This window comes from Hylobates moloch, unplaced genomic scaffold (genome assembly GCF_009828535.3).
Source record: "Hylobates moloch isolate HMO894 unplaced genomic scaffold, HMol_V3 SCAFFOLD_15, whole genome shotgun sequence".
NCBI classification, from domain to species: domain Eukaryota; kingdom Metazoa; phylum Chordata; class Mammalia; order Primates; family Hylobatidae; genus Hylobates; species Hylobates moloch.
In genome coordinates, this window is record NW_026652290.1 from 3,210,009 (window position 1) to 3,237,273 (window position 27,265).

At 44.8% G+C, this 27,265-nt stretch overlaps 1 protein-coding gene across 1 annotated transcript in view; it reads left to right on the plus strand.

The window, feature by feature from the left end:
• The first annotated feature begins 3,356 nt into the window (after nucleotides 1–3,356).
• GRB2 (growth factor receptor bound protein 2) overlaps nucleotides 3,357–27,265 on the plus strand; it is an 87,418-nt gene continuing 63,509 nt past the window's right edge. Inside the window, exons 1-2 of the mRNA XM_032179006.2 lie at nucleotides 3,357–3,566; nucleotides 15,465–15,679. Of these exons, the coding sequence (XP_032034897.1) occupies nucleotides 15,602–15,679 (78 nt within the window). The 5' untranslated portion in view covers nucleotides 3,357–3,566; nucleotides 15,465–15,601. The remainder of the gene's footprint in view (nucleotides 3,567–15,464; nucleotides 15,680–27,265) is intronic.

Genomic DNA, 27,265 nt, shown 5'->3' on the forward strand with positions numbered 1-27,265 from the left:
AAGAAAGAAAGAAAAAGAGCGGGTGCGGTGGCTCACACTTGTAATCCCAGCACTTCGGGAGGCCGAGGCGGGTGGATCACCTGAGGTCGGGAGTTTGAGACCAGCCTGACCAACAGGGAGAAGCCCCATCTCTGCTAAAAATACAAAATTAGCCAGGCATGGTGGCACATGCCTGTAATCCCAGCTACTCGGGAGGCTGAGGCAGGAGCATGACTTGAACCTGGGAGGCGGAGGTTTTGGTGAGCTGAGATCACGCCGTTGCACTCCAGCCTGGACAACAAGAGCGAAACTCCATCTCAAAAAAAAAAAAAAAAAGAAAAGAAAAAAAATAGATGCAATTGTCTTAAAATTTCCTCCCTAGGACTCTCATCAAATAACCAGGAAATATTAACTACCAGAGAAGAAAAAAGACCAAAAGTTGTCACCACAACCAAACAGACTTTTCGTCTATTCTCCTGAGGACAGCTGAGATTATCTAGGAGACTTTATCTGCATAGTAAGACAACCTTTATTTACAGTGAAGTCCTGCACCTCACCTTCCTGAAATTTGTCACACCCTCCAGCTCCCAGAGCTCAGAGGAACTTTGTCCCAGGCATTGTTTGGGCTCATTCCTTTTCCCTAAAAATCATTGACTACCTCTCAATATTGCCAGCCTCCCCTCATCTCCCTCTCCTCTGTGAAGATGGTGCTCTTTAAGCTTCAGCCACCTGGCTCTTCTCTGAGTCTCATATTCTGTATGGTAACCATGCACACTGCATATCAGTAAATTTGTATGTGCTTTCTCCTGTTAATCTATTGCCAGTGTATTTCAGCAGACTCAAACTGTCAGAGTGGAAGGGAAAAATTCCCTTCACCCCTACAATCGTCTCCTCACCTGCTCTTTCCTGTTCTCTGTGCCCGCCCCCTCCAGTCAGCTATGCCTCTTGACTGGCAAATTTCTGTGTTCTCCCCGTTATCCAGGCCCACTCAAAACAAAAAACTGCAACTCTTCCCTCATGTCTTCCTCTCTGCTTAGCAGCCAAGTCCCTCCCTTCCATTTCTATTTTTTTTCTGGCTGCTATTTTAGAACAAAGTGGCATAGTGCAGGAAAAAAATGTGGATTTTAGAACAAGACAGGCCTTAGTCCAAATCTTAGGTCTACTAAATTTTGGCTTCCTTGGGTAAATTACTAACCTCTCTAAGACTTAGTTTCCAAGTCTGTAAAATGGGGATATTACCCACCCTGTGGAGGCGCTATGACTTAAGTATGCATCAAGTGGTAAATAGAGGGTCCTTTTGTTATTTTCACCTCATATCAGACACCTGCTGCTCAGAAACCTTCAGAGGTTGCCCATCACTTGACTATGACACCTAAGCCATGCATTTTGCATTTTGGCCCCTCTCTCTCATCACTCTTCCCCCCAATTCCTGGGGCTTGGACTAATCAAAAACATTGGTTGATGGCCAGGAGTGGTGGCTCACATCTGTAATCCCAGCACTTTGAGAGGCCGAGGCAGGTGGATCACCTGAGGTCAGGAGTTCGAGACCAGCCTAGCCAACATGGCGAAACCCTGTCTCTACTAAAAATACAAAAATTAGCCAAGTGTGGTGGCAGGTTGCTGTAATCTCAGCTACTTGAGGGGCTGAGGTGAGAGAATGCTTGAACCCAGGAGGCGGAGGTTGCAATGAGCCAAAATCATGCCACTGCACTCCACTCCAGCCTGGGCAACAGTGCAAGTCTCAAAAAAAAAAAAAAAAAAAAGGCCAGGCACGGTGGGAGGCCAAGGTGGGTGGATCACCTGAGGTCAGGAGTTCGAGACCAGCCTGACCAACATGGAGAAACCCCATCTCTACTAAAAATACAAAATTAGCCGGGTGTGGTGGCACATGCCTGTAATCCCAGCTACCTGGGAGGCTGAGGCGGGACAATCCCTTGAAGCCGGGAGGCGGAGCTTGCGGTGAGCCAAGATGGCGCGCCATTGCACTCCAGCCTAGGCAACAAGAGCGAAACTCCGTCTCAAAAAAAAAAAAAAAAAAAAAATGGCTGATTCCATTACTCTTTCCTCTTTCCTCCCTGCTTTCACTTTGCCGTTCAAACCAAATCCTTGTTGATTAGCTCAGCACCAAGTACTGGCTCCCTCCTCAGCCATCCCTGTGTGTAGTTCAGTGGCACTTGGGGCCAACTGCTTGTCTTACAGATTAGGCAACTCTAGATTACAAAGCACTGAAAGCAGGAGCTTCATCTGGTTGGTCTTTGACCCTGCAGAGCCCGTTGCACACAGGTGATGCTCAATTAATACTTGGTGAAAGAACAATTCATTTTCTGTGTTTCAATGGGCTTATTTTCTCTATAGAATCAGATGCTTGGTTATTCTCATCTCAGCGCTATTTTGTTGGCTTCCAGAAGGCACATTAACACTAGGTGTGTTCTGTTCTATCCTTTAATTGGAAGAGCTTTGGGAACTGAAAAATAAGAATTATTTCTCCAAGCCTCATCTTCTGCCACTCCCCCGTACTCACCGGCCTCATACAGGAATTGAACTACTTAGCACTGCACAGAACACGACTTTCTCTCTCACGCCTCCGTTCCTCTGTACTTAGCCTCTGTACTTACGTGCCATTCCCTTTTCCTGAAATGCCCTTACTCTGGCTTCTCTGCCTGGCAAATTCCTACTCATCCTCCAAGACTCAGCTCAGACATCACCGCATCACGTCTGTGAAGGCTCTTCTGCAATGGGCAGTGTAGCAGTCCCTCCTCCATCTTTTTAGCTTCCTCAGCAAACTCCAAATAATTATAACAGTACTTATGGCATTATTTATTTTTCTTCTACTTCCTAGACCATGAATTCCTTAAGGGCCAAGATTTCTGTTCTATACCCAGCACAGTGTTCGGCCTATATTTGAGAATCCGGTCCGTACAAACTCTGCAGTGATTCAATCAATGAACAAACAAACTCACCATTCAACACTGCAGAGTTTGTACGGACAGTATTCTCAAATATTTTAAGACCTGGTCCTCTATTTGGAGTGCTTCATTCTGGAAGATCTCTTCCTCCCCACCAGCCCCTACCCATCCAACTGCCTAGGTTTGGTAGAAGAGGAAAAGAAAGTGATTAGACGGCGGAAGAGTCCTTCAGGGCTAAGCTGTCATTTACCCGCTCTGGCACCGAGAGGGTTACGGCGACCCCGGGGCGGAGCCGTGCCGAGGCCACAGCCGTGCCGAGGCCACCTGCTGCGGGGCGGTCTGGCGCATGCGCCCTGACACCTAGCTGGTTCCCTACCTGCAGGGGCCCGGCCGAGGAGGAGCGCTTGCGCTCTGGGCCTTTTCCGCCGGGGGAAGTCTCGCGGGGGCGGGGCGGGGCCTCGTGGAGAAGTTCTCGCGGGACACCGACGGGGAGCGGAAGCGAGGAGGCACTGCTGCTTCGGCGACCGGGCGGCGGCGGCGGCGGCTGTGGCAGAACCTGTGCCTGTGGCGGTGACGGCGGCGGGAGCAAGCGCTGCCCTCGCAGAGCAGCCTTGGGGTCGCCGGCCGCTCGCAGCGTTGTGGAGGGGCGGGCCGGACGCTGAGCGGAGCAGCTGCGCCACGGTGAGTACGGGAGGCTGCGCTCGGCGCCTCTCTGGTGGCTTTTCCTCTCCGCTCTACCCCGGGAGTGGGCCCCGGGGGAACCGGGACCGGCCCCGGGGTTCGCGTCAGGGCGGCGAGGCTTGGGACGTGGAGCGGAATCCACGGGGCTCCGGACTCTACGTTTCCCCTTTTGGGGCGCTTCCTTCCTGGGGACCGTCCTCCTCCGGCTCTCGGCTCTGGGCAGTCCGGGGGAAGAGGTCGGGGTTCCCTGGCGAAGTCCCCTGCCTTCATCGGGAGGGTTTGCACGGAAGGGGCCCGGAAAGCCCAGGCGGGTCGAACGCCGACTGAGTCAGTCTGCCTGAGCCTGGTGGTGGGGGACTGGTGTGGGCTGCAGCTGTGGTGATTGATGTGCCTTCGACCTGCACGGCAACCACGTCACCATCTCTTGGCGTCTTTGGGCTTAATTTTGTGCGGGAATCCACCTTGGGGTAGAACGTTTGCTGCTGGAGCCGGGGGAGATACCTTTATTCTGACACTTAAAAAAAAAAAAACTATTTGAAAAATATTTGTCAAGAAAAATTCAGCAGCAGCAGGTTGGACTGCACCGAGGAGGGATTGCGGCGAGAGCGGGCGCTGGTAATTTTCATTTGCAGCGCGCCCTCTGTGATTGTAAGCCACATATGAGTTATGGCTTGTTTGGAAAGTTTTTCAAGGCTGGCTTCAAACGCTATGAAAGTGCATTTTGCAGGGGACTGAAGTGCACTTGAGGTCTGTCTCTTCTTGATGCTGTTGACTTTCAGAAATGTCAGACACATGAGAGAAATTAGCATTAGTCTATTTTGGCTTTCTTACCCGTCTTTCTCCAGTTATTTCCTTCCCTCTCTATCTACTTCTGTCCATTCCACTAGGGACACGAAATGCTTGTGTAATGCAAGTCATTTGCCCCTTCCTCCCCCCACCCCCCCTTTTTTCTAATCTACTTCCACTTCCTCCTTGTAGTCCCCATTCTGGCGTAATTTTTCGAGGTTTCTTCCCTTTCGTGCTGTTCGTTTTCTCTCATTTCAAGATTCCGTCTTTTTTCTCGGTAAGGGACCCTCTTTTCTTGTTTCCGTTCCTTTACTTTTGCGCGTCCCCTGCGTTCCCTGCAGTCAGCCAGAAGGGTTGCTAGAGAGCCGTGGGAGGCTTTAGTCCCCTCTCTGAGAACGGGGAGGCTCAAAAGATTGAATTCATCCCTAAGAAATCAGTCCTGCCACTAGGTCACAAGTGTGGTTTGCTTGTATTAGTTTTGTCTTTTAGTCTTTTTCTTTTAAGATTATGCTTTTGTGCCTGCTTATGCTTTCTTCTAGTATGTCTTTATAATAGTAAGGAACATTGGGTCAGCTCAGGGCTTACGTGACTTTTTTTTTTAGGCAGAGTTTTGCTCTTTTTGCCCAGGCTGGAGTGCAATGGTATGATCTCGGCTCACTGCAGCCTCCACCTCCCGGGTTAAAGTGATTCTCCTGCCTCAGCCTCCCGAGTAGCTGGGATCACAGGCGCCCACCACCACGCCGAGCTAATTTTGTATTTTTAGTAGAGATGGAGTTTCACTGTGTTGCCCAGGCTGGTCTGGAACTCCTGACCTCAGGTGATCCACCCGCCTCGGCCTCCCAAAGTGTTGGGATTACAGGCGTGAGCCACCGCGCCCGGCCAGAGTTAATTCTTATAATCAACTTTCTTCTACTAAACACAAGCATTTATTTATTTTTTTGAGACGGAGTCTCACTCTGTCGCCCAGGCTGGAGTGCAGTGGTGCGATCTCGGCTCACTGCAGCCTCCACCTCCTGGGTTCAAGCAATTCTCCTGTCTCGCCCTCCCGAGTAGCTGGGATTACATGTACTCACCACCACGCCTGGCTAATTTTTGTATTTTTGTAAAGACAGAGTTTCACCATGTTGGCCAGGCTGGTCTTGAACTCCTGACCTCAAGTGATCTGCCCATCTCAGCCTTGGGATTACAGACATGAGCCACTGCGGCTGGTCTAAACTCAAACGTTTAAATGTTTGAGGCACTTTACTTCGTCAGCAAGTTATTCAGATTTGAGAGGCTTGCTGGGTTTTAAATACTACTAGTTGATGGTACTTGGAGATTCTTCTCAGTAATTGCTGTTATCATGTTGCATGTTGTCCATCAGAGTTCTAATTGTTACACATACAACAGAAGAGGAATGGAATTTGGAGAAATGAAGTAATACAGAATAGAGAGTCACCGTGCCCTCCGGAGAGAAATTAATACTTGCTTAATTCAGAGGAACTCTCCACCATTACTGAATGGCTTTATTTTTTTTTTTTTCTTTCTTTTTTTTTTGTTTTTTCAGGCGAGTGAATTTTAGGTGGGTTCAAGCAATTCTCCTGCCTCAGCCTCCTTAGTAGCTGGGATTACAGGCATGCACTACCACGCCTAGCTAATTGTGTATTTTTAGTAGAGACAGGGTTTCTCCATGTTGGTCAGGCTGGTCTGGAACTCCCGACCTCAGGTGATCCACTCACCTCAGCCTCCCAAAGTGCTGGGATTACAGGTGTGAACCACCGCGCCTGGCCTATATGCATTATTTTCATTTCATGCAAGGACATTGTAGTGCATTATCTGGAATGCAAATTTTAAAATCTGTTTAAGGCATCCTTATGGTATAGCAGTGATTTAAAATTTAGTATCCATAAAAATCACTGGGAGATCTTTTTAAAATTAGGTTCTGGTAGAACTCCAGGATGTACCCCACAGTGAATCAGTCTCTGAATGGGTGGATTTTGATACAGATGGTCTAAGGATCAAAACTGTTGTTACCAAATGCAGCCATAAATAATAAGACTGCTGTGTGGCTTTAAGTAATTCAACTTAAAATTACATTTTTCTGTGTATACACCAAGTCAGTGTTTAGAATAGCCTAATGGAATGAGTGACTATAAGCATGGTTCATTTTTACATGTGTAAATTTTTTAGCATTCTTAATACTGTGATGTGGAGTGATTGAACTTGAAATTTATACTTAATAGGGTCATTAATTTGCCTACGAGAGAATTCTTCTGAGTCTGTAGACTCAGACTAAAGATTTTTCAGCTTTACAGTGGTGTGAAAGCAATAGTACTCAGTAAAAACTATACTTCCAGTACCCATATAACTTTTGTTTTTCACTCTCAGTACAATAGTCAGTAAATTACAGGAGATATTCATCACTTTGTTATAAAAAGGGGCTTTGTGTTAGATGATTTTGCTCAACTGTAGGCTGTGTTTGGAGCACATTTAAGGTAAGGTAGGCTAGGCTAAGCTGTGGTGTTTGGTAGGTTAGGTGTATTAAAATGCATTTTCAGTGTAACAATATTTTAAACTGATGATGGTTTCATCAGGATATCTGCCTATGCAGATGGAAGCTCCACATTTACTCTTAGAACATGTAGGCTAGTATTTGAAAAGAGACTGAAAATACTAGTTAAGGTCTCTGGCTTATACTAGATTATAATAATAAAATCATCACAGCCCACACTATAGTGGATAATTAGTTAGCTCAGTCTTTTGGAGAGAGCCAGAGACTTCTGCCAAGCAGTTTACAACCATTATCTCTTTTAATTATCAAAATGACTTTATAAGGTAGTTGCTGTTGTTATTCCCATTTTCCAGTTAAGGGATACTAGGGATTACAGAATATAAGTTACTTCTCCAGTGTCCCCTCATTAGTAAGTGGAAAGTGACATTTGAATCCAAGTCTAACTCCAGATCGTCAGTAAGCTTTTTGGTTTGTGTTGTAACTACAAAAGTAACACATGCCTATTGTAAAAATAATGAAAATACAATTGAGGTGCATCATGCAGAAAGTAAAAGTGTGATCTCCGTAGCAGAGATAACCATTGTTAGCCTTTTTTTTTTAAGCACATACTGATGTATTATTTTGCCTTACAGAAATAGGATAAACTGTAATTTTTCTGCAGCTTTAAAAATTTCAGGAGAATGGCTTGAACCCGGGAGGCGGAGGTTGCTTTGAGCAGAGATCACACCACTGCTCTCTAGCCTGGGCGACAGAGCAAGACTCCGTCTCAAAAAAAAAAAAAAAAAAAATTGATAACATATCCTGGTATTTATGTAGATACTCCATACACAAGCTCATGGATATTGATCAAGGGTGTGGGTGTATATGTGTATGTTGCACATTGTGTTTTGTCTCATTGTTTCAATGAGATAAATCTGGGAAGTGGAATTGCTTGGTCAAGAGTATGTATTGGTCCTGCACAGTAGCTCACGCCTGTCACCCCAGAACTTTGGAAGGCCGAGGTGGGCTGATCACTTGAGGTTGGAGACCAGCCTGGCCAACATGGTGAAACCTCGTCTCTATTTGAAAATACAAGCATTAAACACACACACAAACACACAAAAAAAGAAAATTCAAAAATTAGGTGGTGGTGACATGCCTGGAATCCCAGCTACTTGGGAGGCTGAGGCAAGGAGAAGCACTTGAACCCAGGAGGCGGAGGTTACAGTGAGATGAGATCACACCACTGCATTCCAGCCTGGGCAACAGAGCGAGACTGTCTCAAAAAGAAAAAATGAGCATGAGGCTGGGTATGGTGATATGCATATAATCCCAGCACTTTTGGACGCCATGGCTGGTGGATTGCCTGAAGTCAGGAGTTCGAGACCAGCCTGGCCAACATAGTGAAAGCCCGTCTCTACTAACAATACAAAAATTAGCCAGGCATGGTGGTGCACGCCTATAGTCCCAGCTACTTGGGAGGCTGAGGCAGGGGAATTGCTGGAACTCAGGAGGCGGAGATTGCAGTGAGCTGAGATCATACCATTACACTTCAGCCTCGGTGACAGAGCAAGACTCCATCTCAAAAAAAGGAGTATGTAATTACAAAAATTAGCCAGGTGTGGTGGCACACACCTGTAGTCCCAGCTACTTGGGAAGCTGAGGTGGGAGGATGGCATGAGCCTGGGAGGTCAAGGCTGCAGTGAGCCAAGATGGCACCCACTACACTCCAGACTGGGTGACAGAGCAAGACCCTGTCTCAAAAAAAAAGAGTATGTATTAATATTTCAAAATTGTCGGTCAGGGCCGGGCACAGTGGCTCACGCCTGTAATCCTAGCACTTTGGGAGGCCGAGGCGGGCGGATCACGAGGTCAGGAGATCGAGACCATCCTGGCTAACACGGTGAAACCACGTCTCTACTAAAAATACAAAAAAATTAGCCAGGCGTGCTGGCGGGCACCTATAGTCCCAGCCACTCGGGAGGCTAAGGCAGGAGAATGGTGTGAACCTGGGAGGCGGAGCTTGCAGTGAGCCAAGATTGCACCACTACACCAGCCTGGGCGACAGAGCGAGACTCCGTCTCAAAAAAATAAATAAATAATTGTCGGTCGGGCGCGGTGGCTCACGGCCTGTAATCCCAGCACTTGGGGAGGCCAAGGCGGGTGGATCACGAGGTCAGGAGTTCAAGACCAGCCTGACCAACATGGTGAAACCCCGTCTGTACTGAAAATACAAAAGTTAGCCAGTCGTGGTGGTGGGGGCCTGTAATCCCAGCTACTCAGGAGGCTGAGGCAGAAGAATGACTTAAACCCAGGAGACGGAGGTTGTGGGGAGCCAAGATCACGCCACTGCATTCCAGCCTGGGTGACAAAGCGAGACTCTGTCTCCAAAAAAAAAAAAAGAAAGAAAAACAAGATTGTCAAAGCCAGGTTAATCCCCTGTAATCCCAGCACTTGGGGCTCACCCCTGTGATCCCAGCACTTGGGGAGGCTGAGATGGGGAGGATCACTTGAGTCCAGGAGTTTGAGATCAGCTTGGGCAACATGGTGAGACCTGGTCACCACAAAAAAAAAAAAAAAAAAAAAAAATTAGCCAGGCACGGTGGTGTGCACCTGTAGTCCCAGCTACTTGGGAGGCTAAGGCAGGAGGATGGCTTGAGCCAAGGAGTTTGAGGCTGAAGTGAACCATGATTGCTCCACTGCACTTCAGCCTGGGCAATAGAACGAGACTCTGTCTCAAATAATAAAAGTAAATAGGCCGGACGCAGTGGCTCACGCCTGTAATCCCAGCACTTTGGGAGGGCAAGGTGGGCGGATCACCTGAGGTCAGTTGTTCAAGACCATCCTGGGCAACATGGCGAAATCCTGTCTCTACTAAAAATACAAAAATTAGCTGGTCATGGTTGCAGGCACCTGTAATCCCAGCTACTTGGGAGGCTGAGGCAGGAGAATCGCTTGAACCCAGGAGGTGGAGGTTGCAGTGAGCAGAGATCATGCCAGTGCACTCCAGCCTGGGGGATAGAGCAAGACTCTGTCTCCAAAAAATAAATAAAAATAAATAAAAGTTGTCAATAGATTACTAAATAACTCACCAAAAAGATTGAGCCGAGCTCATTAATTCCTTGCTGTAGTGTGGGTTCTATAGTGATTTTATTATTATAATGTAACACCAAGCCACATTGTCAGTTAGTAACTTCTCAAAATGTTCAATCAATGGACACCAGGCAGGGTAAAAAGTCTGTTTGTGCCTGGTGCGGTGGCTCATACCTGTAATCCCAGCACTTTGGGAGGCCAAGGCAGGCAGATCTGTTGAGCTTAGGAGTTTGAGACCAGCCCGGGCAGCATAGGGAGACCCCGTCTCTACCAAAAAAAAAAAAAAAAAAATAAGCAGGGTATGGTGGCTGGTGCCTGTAGTCCCCACTAAGGAGGCTGAGGTGGGAGGATCCCTTGAGCCCAGGAGGCGGAGGTTGCAGTGAGCCAAGATCACGCCACTGCCCTCCAGCCTTTGCTACAGAGTGAGACCCTTTCTGAAAAATAAATAAATAAATAAAAGTGTATTTACTCAAAGTATTGCAGATTGGATATTATATTTTTAAAATTTGCCAATTAGTATATGAAAGAACTCTGTTTTAATTTGCATTTCTTTTTATATGTTTTAAATAGAGTAACATTTTAAATTTCTTTTGAAGGCTGGGTGCAGTGGCTCATGCCTGTAATCCCAGAACTTTGGGAGGCTGAGGTGGGAGTTTGAGACCAGCCTGGCCAACATGGCAAAACCCCATCTCTACTAAAAATGCAAAAGTTAACCAGGCTTGGTCGCGCACACCTGTAGTCCCAGCTACTTGGGAGGCTGAGGCAGGAGAATTGCTTGAGCCTGGGAGGCAGAGGTTGCAGTGAGCCGAGATCATGACACTGCAGTCCAGCCTGGGCAACAGAGCTAGATGCTGTCTCAAAAAAATAAAAATAAAAATAAATAATTAATTTTGAGTGATTATTACATGTCAGGCTCTATCCAAAGCACTTAATGTATGTTATCTATGTTGTCTAATTTAATCCTCAGTGGATCTTATAAGGTAGATATTATTCTCATTTTACAGATGAGAAAACTGGAGCTTGTTTCACAACTTTGCCCAAAACTGTAGCTGTTAAGTGTGAGAGGCCTGCCTCTAGAGACCATGAAGATTCAACACTAAGCTATACTGGACTGGTGTCATGTATTTTATTTTCTGTGAATTTTGGGAAGAAGAGAGTTAAATGGAAGAAAGAAAAAAATCTTACAAATACCTTTAGGATAGTAGTATTTTGGATACAGTTGATATTGTTTGAAATGAATGATTAAAGCTGTACTTACCTTTCTTAAAATTCACTGCTTGGGATGGGCTGGTAACAGTTTCGAGGTTACTCTCATTAGGCTTCAGTGTTTAGTACACTATACCCCATTCTCTTGGGAAGTGAACAGCAACATCTACTCTGTTAAAATCGTTATACATTGTGTCTGCTTTCAGATTTCTTCCTTTTAGTAATTAGTGTTGTGTATGTGTTAGATTTTTTTTCTGTCTTTACTGAAACACACCCTTTGGAATTCCTTTAGCGAATATGCTCTTTTGGGTGGATAACCTAATAAGCTTTCCTCTTCAAGTTTTCTGTTTTTTTACTCAGCACAGCCATGGAAGTGGGGATTTAATTTTCTGTCAAACTCTGCATCTCACAAAGCAATAGTTACTCAAAACACGACTTTCAAGGTTATTCTTTTTAAGCTTTCAGCAGATGAGTTGAGTAGCAGCAGGAAAGCAGGTATTGAGAACTGTCTTGGTTTTTGTACTGCTGTTGAGTAACATTGCAGCTGTCATAAATCCTGAATGACACAGAAGCTTATGGCTGGTCTTACTACATAGCACCTTGAAAGTGACAGGGCTTTTCATTTCTATCTGATTTCTGTTTTTCAAAAATAAAACTCCTTATTCTTTTCCTATCATTTTAAGTATTCTTCAGCTTCCTATCACTAATACATAGTCTCATCAATAGAGACCAGTTAAAATAAATAGGCTGAGGAAAATATTGATAGTAGGAGAGATTTTGGAGCATTTGTTGAAAGTAAAAATAGGGCTGGGCGTGGTGGCTCACTCTCCCATGTATTCCTAGCACTTTGGGAGGCCGAGGCAGGCAGATTGCTTGAGGCCGGGAGTTTGAGACCAGCCGGGGTCTTAAAAGGTAGATATTCTCATTTTACAGATGAGGAAACTGGAGCTTGTTTCAAAAGTTTTTTTTTTTTTTTTTTTTTTTGAGACGGAGTCTCGCTCTTTCACCCAGGCTGGAGTGCAGTGGCGCGATCTCGGCTCACTGCAGGCTCCGCCCCCCGGGGTTCACGCCATTCTCCTGACTCAGCCTCCCTTGTAGCTGGGACTACAGGCGCCTGCCACCTCGCCCGGCTAATTTTTTTGTATTTTTAGTAGAGACGGGGTTTCACTGTGTTAGCCAGGATGGTCTCGATCTCCTGACCTCGTGATCCGCCCGCCTCGGCCTCCCAAAGTGCTGGGATTACAGGCGTGAGCCACGGCGCCCGGCCTGTTTCAAAAGTTTGCCCAAAATTGTAGCAGTTAGTGTGAGGGGCCTGCCTGTAGAGACCACGCAGATTCAACACTAAGCTATGCTGGACTGGTGTCACATAGTGAGACCCTGTCTCTACAAAAATAGAAAAAGTAGCCAGGCATAGTGGCCCACACCTGTAGTTCCAGCGACTTGGGAAGCTGAGGCATGAGGATTACTTGAGCCAAGGAGGTCAAGGGTGCAGTAAGCCATGACCATGCCACTGCACTCGTGCCTGGACAACAGAGCAAGACCCTGTCTCAAAAAAGAGAAAGGAAAAAGTAAAAGTAGATACACAGGGACTAGGCAAGTAAAAAATAGAACATTAAGCAGTTGCTAATGCTGGGGAAAATTGAAGGATTGTACAAAAAAGTCTGATTGGGTCAGGCACAGCGGCTGATGCCTGTAATCCCAGCACTCCGGGAGGCCAAGGTGGGCGGATCACTTGAGGCCAGGAGTTCAAGACCAGCCTGGCCAACATGGCGAAACCCCGTCTCTACTAAAAATATAAAAAGTAGCCAGGCTTGTTGGCACGTGCTTGTAGTCCCAGCTACAGGCCGAGGTAGGAGGATCGCTTGAACCTGGGAGGTGGAGGTTGCAATGAGCTGAGATCATGCCACTGCACTCCAACCTGGGCAATCTTAGAGAACTCTATCTCAAAAAAGAAAACAAAAAAGTATGATTGGTTTTAGTGCATTATTTAAATTATCAGTGAGTAGTATTTCATAATATACTACTGATTAAACCAGAATATGTGATATTACTGGTATAGGTCAGGGAGAAACTAAATCTTCACCTTTCAGGCAATAGATAACGGCTGGAATAAACTAAGAAAGCAGTAAAAGCACATTCTTTAGAAATACTCTATTTTGTGCATTGACCACAAAATTAAAAAAAAGAAAAATACTCCAAGTAAATACAAAGAGAAAGCAAAAAACAAAATTGAGAGTGATCGCCTGTGGGTGTTGGTAGGGAGCTGCTCTTTTTCATAAGCCTTTTAATACTCTGACTTTTAAAATTATGTACACGGATTAGTTTGATCAAAATAACTACAGAGAGTGTAAGTGAAGGGCATTTAAGGATACACAAAAATAAATATTCTCAGATCAACCTCTGTATTTTTTAATATTTGCTGGGACTCTTTACTTTCCCTGTTACAGCCAGCGCCACATGGAATATCTTAGGTATGGCCTGAAGGAATAAACATTGGTTTGGTTTATTAGTTACCTGCAGCAGAATGTTTGGCTTTCAGAATTTGACTGAAGGACTCATTATCAGACGATTTATTTTCTTTTTGATAATACTTATCTCGGTCTACTCTTAATATTCCCCACTGGTTTACTACTTGGTCCGTTTGCAGCTATGCTTGATTAGTGCCCCAATTGTCAACTTTAGAACAAGGGAATAATAATCACTTGTGCCCCTCAAATGAGCTGCTGGGTCATAATTATCCAAGAAAGGTGTCACTATAAATAATCTGTCCCAGTTCTGTTGTTTTCTGCCTTTGTTTAGCAAGTATGAAAACAGTGACCGAGCTAACCAGACGGGGCTTTATTTTCATTTAGTTATCCACAGATCTAGGTTGTGTCCTATATTCATGGCTGGAGACGCTTCACTACACCGGTGATTGTACTACTGCCAGTTCATCATCGTCTGATACAGTATCTCAGGGTTCTCACAGGATCTTTTACCTGCAAAATGCAGTTTGCATCAGTTTTATACTCTGCTTGCTCTAAGAAGCCGTGCACAGGGTGACTGTGAGAGAGACTTCTCTTTGACCTTCTTCGGGCACCATCTCCCTGCACTTTCTTTCCCAAACAAGATACTTGGCAGCTCAGATTCTGAAAAAGGGATTCCTTTCTTTTTTCTTTTTTTTTTTTTTTGAGACGGAGTCTCGCTCTGTCGCCCAGGCTGGAGTGCAGTGGCGCAATCTCGGCTCACTGCAAGCTCCGCCTCCTGGGTTCACGCCATTCTCCTGCCTCAGCCTCTCCGAGTAGCTGGGACTACAGGCGCCCGCCACCACGCCCGGCTAATTTTTTTTGTATTTTTAGTAGAGACGGGGTTTCACCGTGGTCTCGATCTCCTGACCTCGTGATCCGCCCGCCTCGGCCTCCCAAAGTGCTGGGATTACAAGCGTGAGCCACCGCGCCCGGCCGGGATTCCTTTCAAGTGTAGATTAGGACTTCAGCTCTGCTCCTTAGGTTAGTTAGAAATAATGTGGAGCTATTTCTGGAGTGCTGAGCCTTGGTCATTTATTTCATTCCTGGTGGGGACCCCAGAGTCTTGGGGATCTGCAGGGGAAAGGGAGCCTTATGCAAGAGCATCATCCCCACCATTTCCACCGGTACACAGCTCGGAGCTGTGATCTTTCTCTGGTTACCTGAGCTTGCCGATCACAACATGGAAGTGCAGGGGGAAAGCCGCCGGTGCTTGTAGCAGTAAATGGATTGAAAAAGCAGTTCCTACATTTACTTTCTCCTGCTCTCCTGGGAGCAGATCATGGTTTAGTTTCGAGAAGAGTGCAGCAGCTCGAGACCAAAGAGTCTTGCTTTGCTTGCTCTTGACTGTGGAGTAGGGAAGCCAGCATTCTCAGAAGACCAGAAAGGTTGGCGGGGGGGGGAAGGGAGGGAGACAGGCCTGTTTAACCGAGAAGAGACAGGTGCTATCCCCAGGGTGAGGCCTTCTTTTCAGTGGACCGTATTTGGTGCTGGAGAAGAGCCTGTGAGGAGTAAAGGAGGAAAGGCGGAGACTGAGCGGGACTCCAGCCGGTTCCTGCACGCAGTGTACACCCAGCGGGAAGGAAGAGGAAGTGTGTTCAGGAATAGCTCAGGCAGCTGTGCCATTGGCCGGCAGGCCTGTCAGTCGCCTGGAGGCTGAGGCTGAAAAGAGGAAGGGGGGGTGGGGGCTGGGGGTGGGGGCTGTTGCCTGGAAGGGAGGGAGGAGGGCTGAGCCAGGCCGAGCCAGGGGGCGTGGGGGCTGGGACAGCAGGCCGATTGGCAGGGCGGGGTTGCCTTCAATCCTGGCCACTGCTCTTAATCGTCCCTCTCCTGCTTCAGGGTAGCATTGTGTGTCCCAGAGTGCCGGAACGAGTCCCAGAAGAGAGGCGAGGCTAAGCCCAGAGCACTGGGTTGCTTCAGCAGGGAAGACTCCCTTCCCCCTGCTTCAGGCTGCTGAGCACTGAGCAGCGCTCAGAATGGAAGCCATCGCCAAATATGACTTCAAAGCTACTGCAGACGACGAGCTGAGCTTCAAAAGGGGGGACATCCTCAAGGTAAGTGCTAATGCTGAGCACAATGCTGAGATCGCTCTCCTTGTGTTCACCCACCTTCTTTCGCCCTGATTACACACAAAGAAGCTGTGTTTTTCATTGTACACTTTTAACGTTTACCATCATATTTGATCTGGAGAGCTTGAGATAGATGCTGAGTAGAATATTAAATATGACTTAAGTGAGTTGGTGTGATGTGTGGTGTTTAACTGCCTTTGTGTGAATGCTTCAGTTGTCTGTTGATACTGGTAATATTTCAAGTAAAGTCCAAGTAATGTAATTGTAGAAAGGAAGTATATGAGTAGATTGATTTGCCCTGTAGAGTTTTATTTTAAAAATAGCGTTTTTTAAAAAGACCTAGCCCTGAAGTATTTATGTATAAGCGTTCAGTTAGTCTTATTTTATATAGCCAAAGGATTTTGCATTCTGGAATATGATTTTGGTAGGTTAGAAATTAATTTTCCCAGTTTAGAGAGGTTGTTAGAAGTACATAACAAAACTCATTAAAGAACCTCAGTGTATTTTTATTCTTTATGAAAAAACAAATGGAGTTCTAAATAATAAGGTGCAACCTGCTATTGTACAAGTCAGATTTCGACTTTCTTAAAAGAAACTTGAGGAGCAATTACCCCATATTAAACTCTAATTGCACGAAAACAAACCTGCTGACAGTTTAAAAAATCAGCTTCTATACCATGTGCAGCTTATTTTGAGCCCCACTATTTATGTGAGGATTCGCTCTCCCCCAGCACATGTTCATTATGTTGTTTACCCAATTGACTGTAGCAGTTTGCCCTTTTGGATGTGTAATTTATTTTAACGAGGATGAGTGTTATTAAAGAGTATGTTAACTTTAAAGGAGGAAAGGCTGAAGCTTAATGTTTGAGTGTTCCCTGTGTCTCAAGTTTTGACATTTTTCCTTCTGAGCCTTAGACTGATTGTTGGAATTTGCTGCCTCATTTGTTTACTACCCCTGAATGAAATTCTTAGAATTTTATAAAGAGAAAGCAAGTGGAGATGTAGAAATATGGTTCTTTATAAAAGGACGTGCAGTTTTTTTACTTTTAGGTTATGTGGACTTAGTCTCTATTTTGCCCTCATTGCCCAAGGCGTAGAGTTCTACTCTGAAGTTAACTGCCCAGTAATTCTTAATGTTAGAAATGTAGGTTGAGCCTCATAGAAGATGATGCTGCAGAGCCCTTTAAAGAGAAGAAAACTTTGTGTCTGTGTGTTCATTTCAAAGCTGTGTTTGTGACACCACACTTTTCGAGGGTATTCTCAAAGTCAACACTAAATTGTCAGAAAGCAGACAGAACCAGCTATAGGTTTCTATTTTTTTGGACTAGAGAAAATATGCCCAGCTAGAGATCAGGGCAAAGTTAACTTAGACTACAAAATTGCTCAGTTTTCATTGGTATATGGGAGAGGTAATTTGATGTTTCTGTAGGTGATTACTGTTTTCCACAGATAACCCACTTGTGATGGTATAAGATGGGCTACTCAAATGCCCACATCTATAGCCTGTACAAAAGCCCTTTTGGGCTAGTATTTCTTGTTTTTGATACAAACTTAGATTTCTTCATAAGTTTATCTTAGAAACTTGAACCTAGAAGGCTGGTAGTTCATATTTTTCTCTAAATCTGTCCCGTTGCACATTAAGCACTGAAGCAACAAATTAAAACAAAACTAGGGGCATGCGGTCTCTTTTTAAGATTTTTTTTTTGAGATGGAGTCTCGCTCTGTCACCCAGGCTGGAGTGCAGTGGTGTCATCTGGGCTCACTGCAAGCTCCACCTCCCAGGTTCACGCCATTCTCCTGCCTCAGCCTCCCGCGTAGCTGGGACTGCAGGCACCTGCCACCACGCCCAGCTAAGTTTTTGTATTTTTAGTGGAGATGGGGTTTCACCGTGTCAGCCAGGATGGTCTCAATCTCCTGACCTCATGATCTGCCCGCCTCAGCCTCCCAAAGTGCTGGGATTACAGGCGTGAGCTACTGCGCCCAGCCTCTTTTTAAGAATTTTTAAGCAAGAACTTTCCCTGATTTCTGTCTTTGAAGTCTGTCCTAGACCTAGACCTAGACCATGAACATTTTATAAATTCTTTAACTTAAATTAGTAAACTCTGGAGCAAGTGTAAAAACCTTCTCTCCCATCCTGTTGTTAGGGGAGAAGATCCTGTTTAACAGTCCCTCAGAAATTTTTATTATGGGGGAGAAAGTAAATCAGAATACTCACATTCACTTTCAGATTTTCTTTGAGGAGAGAGAAAAATACATATATGTGGTTCTTTTCAATTTGGTAGATAACTGAGATATGAAGTCATAATGCCATTATTGCTTTTGAATGGTGGCCATTAGCTGTTTGTTGGTAATGTTGTGGCTTTACTCCAAAAGAAAAAAAAAAGAGTGACGATACAGTAGTTGCCCTTTGTCTCATAACTGTGTGAAATGGCTGGGTGAAGAGGAGGGACATGCTTTATTAAAAGCTGTTAAAAAAAAACGGAGTTTTCCTCATTTGATTCTTCAAGGAGCAAACTGGCTTCATTTGAATAGCTCTGATTTGGGAAGTCTTAAGAGTATCAGTTGTAAGCCAAAACATGTTTTAAAAGTTGCTGGAATAGCATTGACCAATTTAACTTTCATTGAAATAGCCATATATATGCCCTCTCTTGATAAAGGAGACGTGCATATGGGTATTGAATAAGTTTCATTTCAAGATAATGAAATAGAAAGGCACTTAGCCTTCACCCTCTGACTGTAGTTCAGAAGGATCACATCTTCCCTTCTCCTGTATTGGAGTTCCTGGTTAACTTTTAGTTAAAAATGGTGACTCCTCTCCTCCAGCAGACCCCTTCCCTACTTTCTGTCTACACATTGACCTGTTACCGTCCTGAGAAAAAGAGGAAAAAATAAAAGCATTTGGCCGGGCGCGGTGGCTCACGCTTGTAATCCCAGCACTTTGCGAGGCTGAGACGGGTGGATCACGAGGTCAGGAGATCAAGACCACGGTGAAACCCCGTCTCTACCAAAAATACAAAAAAATTAGCCGGGCGTGGTGGCGGGCGCCTGTAGTCCCAGCTACTCGGAGAGGCTGAGGCAGGAGAATGGCGTGAACCCGGGAGGCGGAGCTTGCAGTGAGCCGAGATTGCGCCACTGCACTCCAGCCTGGGCGACAGAGCGAGACTCCGTCTCAAAAAAAAAAAAATAAAATAAAATAAAAATAAAAGCATTTTACTGGAAGCCTAAAATAGAGTTGAATGGTTCAATATGTCTGCCTTTGTTTCTCTCTCTTATAAAAGCTTGTGTTTTTCTTGGCTGGGGGAGGGAGAGGACACTGGGATGTAAAATAGAAGGAATTGCCTTTCCACTGCAGGTTTCAGGCCTGGTGTGGTTGGAATAAATCAGAATTCCTCCCACCCTCGTAGGGCAGGCTTGAGACAATCCCAGAGTTTCTCCACTGACAAGACCCCTAAATAGTCTACACCAGAGCACATAAAACTGGATGAGCTCACCTAGGAGTTGCAGCCGCCATTTAGGGGCTTATGTATACGTACTTCAAATTGTGCTGCATAGGAATTAAGAGACCATTTTGAGCTCTCAAATCTGTGCTCATTCCATTCTAGAGCCAGCTTCTTGCTTTCTTCAGCTCTGGTGGAGAGCCAGCCTGGATCATCTAGGTGTATTCTACCCTCTCTGGTACGAACTACCTTTACCAGTTTCTTAAACTACTTTAAAAACAGGTCTTGAGTTCACATTGAGATCTTCAAAGCATTCTGTCTCAGCACTGCCTGGCCTGTTTCAGTGTCACACTGAGCAACTCTTGAGCCAAGATACTGGGATAAGTTGCTTTGAGAGTTGAGAGAGAAATATAAGATGTACTTTCTCCCTTCAGAAGCTCCAAAATCTCAAGTAAGAGAATTGAGATTAATATGTGAAACAGTACAAGATGGTATATAAAAATTTTTTTAGAGCAGGAAAAGATCTTTTAAAATTTTTTTTTTTTTAATTTTTTTGAGGTGAAGTCTCGCTCTGTCGCCCAGGCTGGAGTGCAGTGGCGTGATCTTGGCTCACTGCAAGCTCCGCCTCCCGGGTTCACGCCATTCTCCTGCCTCAGCCTCCCAGTAGCTGGGACTACAGGCGCCCACCACCACGCCCAGCTAATTTTTTGTATTTTTAGTAGAGACGGGGTTTCACCATGTTAGCCAGGATGGTCTCGATCTCCTGACCTCGTGAGCCACCGCGCCCGGCAAGATCTTTTAAAATTTCTTAAGTTAGGCCGGGCACGGTGGCTCACGCTTGTAATCCCAGCACTTTGGGAGGCCGAGGCGGGCGGATCACGAGGTCAGGAGATCGAGGCCACGGTAAAACCCCGTCTCTACTAAAAATACAAAAAATTAGCTGGGCGTGGTGGCGGGCGCCTGTAGTCCCAGCTACACGGAGAGGCTGAGGCAGGAGAATGGCGTGAACCCGGGAGGCAGAGCTTGCAGTGAGCTGAGATCGCGCCACTGCACTCCAGCCTGGGTGACAGAGCGAGACTCCGTCTCAAAAAAAAAAAAAAAAATTTCTTAAATTAGACTTACTGTTTTACAGATGAGGAAATGGTGACCCATATAGGTTAAATGATCTATCTAAGATCACACAACTATCATTCTTGATAGTGATTTGTAGTAGTGATTCTTAGTAGTATTTGATGGTATACTTGAGTCGGGTTGCAAACTGTAACTGCTAGAGTCGTTCAGGAAGGATGAAACTGGCAAGCGCTGACATCAGTCAGGTGTGTGCAGAGTTATGACTTGAACTGAACCTTGTAAGGAGAACAGGACATGTAGGTTAAGAGAAGGAGGACATTTCAAGGGAGACGGAAGTTGTGCATGTTGTGTTTGAGATAGGAAGGCTGGAATAAGAATCTAGACTCACATAGTGGAAAATAAGGTAGAGTTGGAGCGAGGTGAGAAAAGCCCAGTAAAAGTTTGATCTGGTCCTTAAGAAGCCTTGGAAGGTTTTTAGCGGTTAAGAGCGTTGTGTGTGTGTATAAAGAATTGCAAGGGGGCAAGGCTGGGGCCCCAAGCCTTAATGGTGGCAAGTAATCGGGTTGTGTGTCAAGTGTCTGTATCAACCTGGGATACTAGAAATGAAGGAGGGGAGTGTTTGAAAGATACTGAAAGGAAGAATCATGGGATTTCTGCCTGTCAGATAGGGGCATTTGAGTAAGTCTCCTAAGAAAGGAATGCCCTTTGATTACGATCCTCAATGGAGAAGATCAGTGGAGAGCCAATCCCTAGTTTGGTTGGTTAGAGTTTTCACAAGTTACAAGTCCTGAGTTTCAGTGCACAAGTCCCATTTCAGGGGTTCAAATTACCTAATCTAAATAAAAAGCCAGGTATGCTAGTGCAAGCCTGAAGGCCCCACCTGCTCATGAAGCTGAGAGAGGAAGATTGCTTGAGCCCAGTAGTTGGAGCCCAACCTGGGCAACAAAGTGAGAGCCCATCTCCAAATATAAAAAAAAAAAAAGTGTTTTTTCCCCCCCCCCGACTATTTTAAAGTCCTAGTATCAGTATACCCTGTAGAAGCATTTATTTTTTCCTCCCAAAGTGCTGGGATTACAGGTGTGAGCCACTGCACCCAGCCTTTGCCTTTTGGTAAGAATTCTTACCAATCTTGTTGACTAAACCAGAATATTGCATTTAATCTTTAAGAAGGAGGTTAGTTTGTGGCCAGGCATGGTGGCTCACGCCTGAATCCCAACACTTTGGGGAGGCCGAGGCACATGGATCATTTGAGGTCAGGAGTTCAAGACCAGCCTGGCCAACATGGTGAAACCCCGTCTCTACTAAAAATACAAAAAACAGCCAGGCCTGGTGGTGTGTGTGCGTACCTGTAATCCCAGCTACTCGGGAGGCTGAGGGAGGAGAATCACTTGAACCCAGGATGTGGAGGTTGCAGTGAGCCAAGATTGTGCCACTCCACTCCAGCCTGGGCAACCGAGAGAGACTCCATCTCAAAAAAAACAAAACAAAAAAAGGAAGGGAGCAGTTTGTTGTTTGAGTGCTCTTAAAGCAAATAATCTGCTTGCTTTTTATTATATTCATTTTGTCAGTTGAATGGACTATTTCCAAATAGGTGGTGAGAATGAACTTTCATTTCCTATGTAAGACTCTTTTTGGGAGACTGGCTGAAGATGATTCTTCCCCCTGTTTGGAGAAAGAAATGAGTAAGGAAATGTAGTATTCCTTCAGAATCTTTCAGTTTCACCTCTAAACCATATGGTTGAATAGCTACTAAGTTGTTGGGTTTTTTGTGGGGTTTTTTTTTTTTTGAGGCGAAGCCTCACTGTGTCGCCCAGGCTGGAGTGCAATCGCACGATCTCGGCTTGCTGCAACCTCCACCTCCATGGTTCAAGTGATTCTCCTGCCTCAGCCTTCTGAGTAGCTGGGATTACAAGCATCTGCCACCATGCCCAGCTAATTTTTGTATTTTTAGTAGAGACAATGTTTTACCATGTTGGCCAGGCTGGTCTCGAACTCCTGACCTCAGGTGATCTGCCTGCCTCAGCCTCCCAAAGTGCTGGGATTACAGATGTGAGCCACCATGGTCAGCCTTATTTTCATTTTTGAAACAGACTTGTTCTGTCACCCAGGCTGGGATGCAGTGGCATGATCTTGACTCACTGCAACCTTGACCTCTCGGGCTCAAGGAATCCTCCTACCTCAGCCTCCTGAATAGGTGGGACTACAGCTGTGCACTACCACACCTGGATAATTTAAGGGTTTTTTTGTTTGTTTGCTTTTTTTTTTTTTTGTAGAGCCAGGAGGTCTCACTATTGCCCAGGCTGGTCTCGAACTGGGCTCAAGCGATCCACCTGCCTCCCAAAGTGCTGGGATTACCGATATGAGCTACCGCTCCCGGCCTCTGTAAATAAAGCCTTTCTATACACAGATGAGGTCAAACTAGAGAAAGAGGCCATTTAGGAAAAATTGCTGTCTTTTCCTCTTTGTTTATCATATGCATAGATCTCTTTCTGAATGGTCTCCCAAGGAGTAATTTTTGTCTCCAAGTAACTGAATTTCAGGTGACTTTTACTGTTTATACTCTTTTGAATTACTTAACATATGTATCAGTTTTATTATTTATTTTATGTTATGTTATGTTGTTGTTGTTTTTTTTTTTTTTTTTGAGACGGAGTCTTGCTCTGTCACCCAGGCTGGAGTACAGTGGCGCAATCTCGGCTCACTGCAAGCTCCGCCTCCCGGGTTCACGCCATTCTTCTGCCTCAGCCTCTCCAAGTAGCTGGGACTACAGGCGCCCGCCACCACGCCCGGCTAATTTTTTTTTTGTATTTTTTAGTAGAGACGGGGTTTCACCGTGGTCTCGATCTCCTGACCTCGTGATCCGCCCGCCTCGGCCTCCCAAAGTGCTGGGATTACAAGCGTGAGCCACCGCGCCCGGTGTTATGTTATGTTATGTTAAGACAAGAGTCTCTGTCGCCCAGGCTGGAGTGATCTCAGCTCACTGCAACCTCCACTTCCCGGGTTCAAGCGATTCTCCTGCCTCAGCCTCTTGAGTACCTAGGATTACAGGCGCGTGCCACCATGCCCGGCTAATTTTTTGTATTTTTAGTAGAGACGGGGTTTCACCATGTTGGCCAGGCTGGTCTCAAACTCCTGACCTCCGGGTGATCCACCCGCCTCGGCCTCCCAAAGTGCTGGGATTACAGGCGTAAGCCACCCTATAATAGGTGTGCCCAGCTATCAGTTTTATTAAAAGAAAAAAGTTAACATTCAGATAGTAAGCAGTTTACATTCTGCGTCTAGTTTACCTTGAAGGATATTCTAGGAAGATGAAGTGCTCTGCTGAGGAGTGGTTTTGTTTCTTAAGGGTTGAGGTTTAACCTGATTTTAAATCTTAGGCTGAAGTTCACTGTGACTGTGCTAAGTATCATAAAACTTTGAGACATTTGAAAAAGTGACCCAAAATGACTTTTTGAAGAAAACCTTTGTCCTTTTGGCAGCTACTCCCTTAATTTTACCTCCTTCTGGATGTGGAATGAGAGACATCTGAAGTATTGTAAAGAATACTGGCTCTAGGTGAGACCTGCCTGCTTGGAATCCCAGCTCTGTCACAGACAGATCTGGCATTGCAATCTTGGGCAATTCACAGGATGGCTTTGTGTTTTGGTTCTGACATCTATAAAATGGGAACAATAGTTTCTACCTTCCTGGGGTCATAGTGAAGATTAAAAGAGCCAATATGTTGGTGTTTTTTGTTGTTGTTTTCTTTTTGGGAAGGAGTCTCGCTCTGTCACCCAGGCTGTAGTGCAGTGTAGTGTAGTGGCGCTGTCTCGGCTGACTGCAACCTCCGCCTCCTGGGTTCAAGCGAATCTTCTGCCTCAGCCTCTTGAGTAGCTGGGACTACAGGAGCGCACCACCACACCCAACTAATTTTTGTATTTTTAATAGAGACGGGGTTTCACCATATTGGCCAGGCTGGTCTCGAACTCCTGACCTTGTGATCCGCCAGCCTCAGCCTCCCAAAGTGCTAGAATTACAGGCGTGAGCCACCCGCCCAGCCTATGTTGTTGTTTTTAAAGCAGTAACTAGCATAAAGTAGACAGTAATTGCTAGCTTTTAGTTTTGTTAATGCTATTCAGTACACAACATTGATAAGAGGTGATTAGTCCAGACCCCGGGTTCAGGAAACTATTGTCACGTGACTCTACCCATAAAACTGGCCAAAGGTTATCTGCTATTACCTCAGACTCAGAACTGTTCCAACCCTGTCCCAGAGTTCAGCTGAAAGCACAGTATTATTGATGGAGGGTTTTTGTCCATTCTTACACATCTATAGCAAATAGATGGATAAGTATGCTGTGTCCTATTGGGGGCCTCTTTCGTAAGTTTCTTTAGTTTACGGAAGCTTTGGGATTGTGCAATTGGCTAACAGTAAGGAATGTTTGAAAAATAGCCTTGGGAAAAACTCATAGTATTTACTGTAAGGATATTAAGGACGATTTCATTATCTCTAACTGCCCTGAGTGAGAAGCCATGGGTAAACATTCTCTCTAGTCTCAATAATGAAAATAGGCGTATTTTTCCCAAACAACTTTTAAAAATCTTAAGGATGCCGGGTGGGCGCGGTGGCTCACGCCTGTAATCCCAGCACTTTGGGAGGCCGAGGCGGGCGGATCATGAGGTCAGGAGATCGAGACCATCCTGGCTAACATGGTGATAACCCCGTCTCTACTAAAAATACAAAAAATTAGCCGGGCATGGTGGCGGGCGCCTGTAGTCCCAGCTACTCGGGAGGCTGAGGCAGGAGAATGGTGTGAACCCGGGAGGCAGAGCTTGCAGTGAGCAGAGATAGCATCCCTGCACTCCAGCCTGGGCGACAGAGTGAGACTCCGTCTCAAAAAATAAAAAATAAAAATCTTAAGGATGCCATAGATAATGCTTAATATTTCCTTCTTTACTAGAAAGTTTAGCCTACCTTGGTCCCGTTTCTAGCAGTAGTTCTTTTACTTTCTGTCCTGACATTTTTATCAAAAGAACTACATATTGAGTATCCCTAATCCAAAGATCTGAAATCCAAAACTTGTTTGAGCGCCAGCATGGCACTCAAAGGAAGCGCCTATTGGGGCATTTTGGATTTTGAGATTTAGGGATGCTGAACCTGTATAAATGCAAATATTCCAAAATCCAGAAACCTTGAAATGCATCTGGTCCCTTATTTCAGTTAAGGGATATACAACCTATATTAATTATTAGCAGTAAAATAGTGAAAGTTTTTTCCTCATTTTAACAGTGGCTTTTATTTTCAACTAATTTATTCTTTAGTTTAATAGTGGACTCTTTATTCCTTTTTTTTGAGACAAGGTCTCCATACATTACCCAGGACTTTTTTTTTGGAGACGTAGTCTCGCTCTGTCATCAAGCTGCAGTGCAGTGGCGTGATCTCGGCTCACCGAAACCTCTGCCTCCCGAGTTCAAGCGATTTTCCTGCCTCAGCCTTCCAAATAGCTGGGACTACAGGCAGGCGCCTCCATGCCTAGCTAATTTTTATATTTTAGTAGAGAAGAGGTTTCACCATTTTGGCCAGGGTGGTCTCGATCTCTTGACCCTGTGATCCACCCGCCTCAGCCTCCCAAAGTGCTGGGATTACAGGAACCCAGGACTTTTAAAATCTAGGTTTAACAAAATGGCAAAAGCCCTTGGTAACATTTTTCTTTTGGAAAATGCAAGAGCATCAGTTTAGTTATAAAGTGAGAAAAAATGTATTTTGGACCTTGAAACTGTAGGATTCACTGAGAACAAGAAAGGGGTATGTGTTTTGGGAAATGTTGATCATTTCATGTCTCATTTCATGTCGTTGTTTCATATATCTTTATTTTCTTTTTTCTTTTTTTCTTTTTTTTTTTGAGACGGAGTCTCGCACTGTCACCCGGGTGGAGTGCAATGGCGTGATCTCGGCTCGTTGCAACCTCCACTTCCCGGGTTCAAGCAATTCTCCTGCCTCAGCCTCCCGAGTAGCTGGGATTACAGGTGCCCGCCACCATGCCTGGCTAATTTTTTGTATTTTTAGTAGAGATGAGGGTTTCACTATGTTGGCCAGGCTGGTCTCGAACTCCTGACCTCATGATCCACCCACCTCGGCCTCCCAAAGTGCTGGGATGAGCCACTGCCATATCTTTATTTTCATAGATAACTATGAAGAGGAGTTTGAAAAGAAATGCTGGGGAAAAAGAATATATTTAGATTATTTTATTAGCAATATTTCCACTTCACTGTAACATTTAAAGTTACTTTAGCTTACATTAATAGATAGGACACTCAGAATTCTGCAAAAGTCCCTCTATTCCAGTATTTTTACTATTTCAGATCTCTCAAGCATTATCATTATGTATACATTTTTATAATCCTGTAATTGTAGTGAATTTAAAATGTTACCATTTTCCATATTAGTTTTACTAATTATTTTCAGTGGTTGTATAACATAATCAAGTTAATGTTCTGTAATTGACTTAATTATTTCTCTATTGCTGTATATTTCACTTGTTTCTGTTAATAATTTAGTTCATAATCTCAAGGGAGGTTTGATATATGTATTGTCCCATTGTCTGAATGGCTGAACAAATGGTTACCTACTTAAGATGACCTTAAATGAGAATGGCCCATAATCCCTAACCAGAATACATAATAATAGCACAGCTAATGTTTGCTTCATTCTCTGATCTCCTTTAACAATAGAACATTATTTCAAAGTTTGACAGTGTTTTACAGGACTATGTTAACCAGATTTCTGAGATGTTTAAGCATCTTTCCCTCAGCATATAAGATGCTTGACACAGTTTTTCGGCCACACATTTTATTTTGTGCTATTTTTTTAAGTGGTTAATTTTCTTTTTTTATAGCTTTGTCAGGTTAAATTAATAAGTGATTATGATAGAGAAATATGGCATGTGTTCATAATTTAATTTGTCTTTGAACTAAATGAATATTTTCTAGAGGGAGACCATCCATCTTAACTCATGCTTGGAACAAGATGGGAAGACAGACAAACCAGTCTTTGTTTAGTTTATGCTGCAAATGTTTAGCTTTA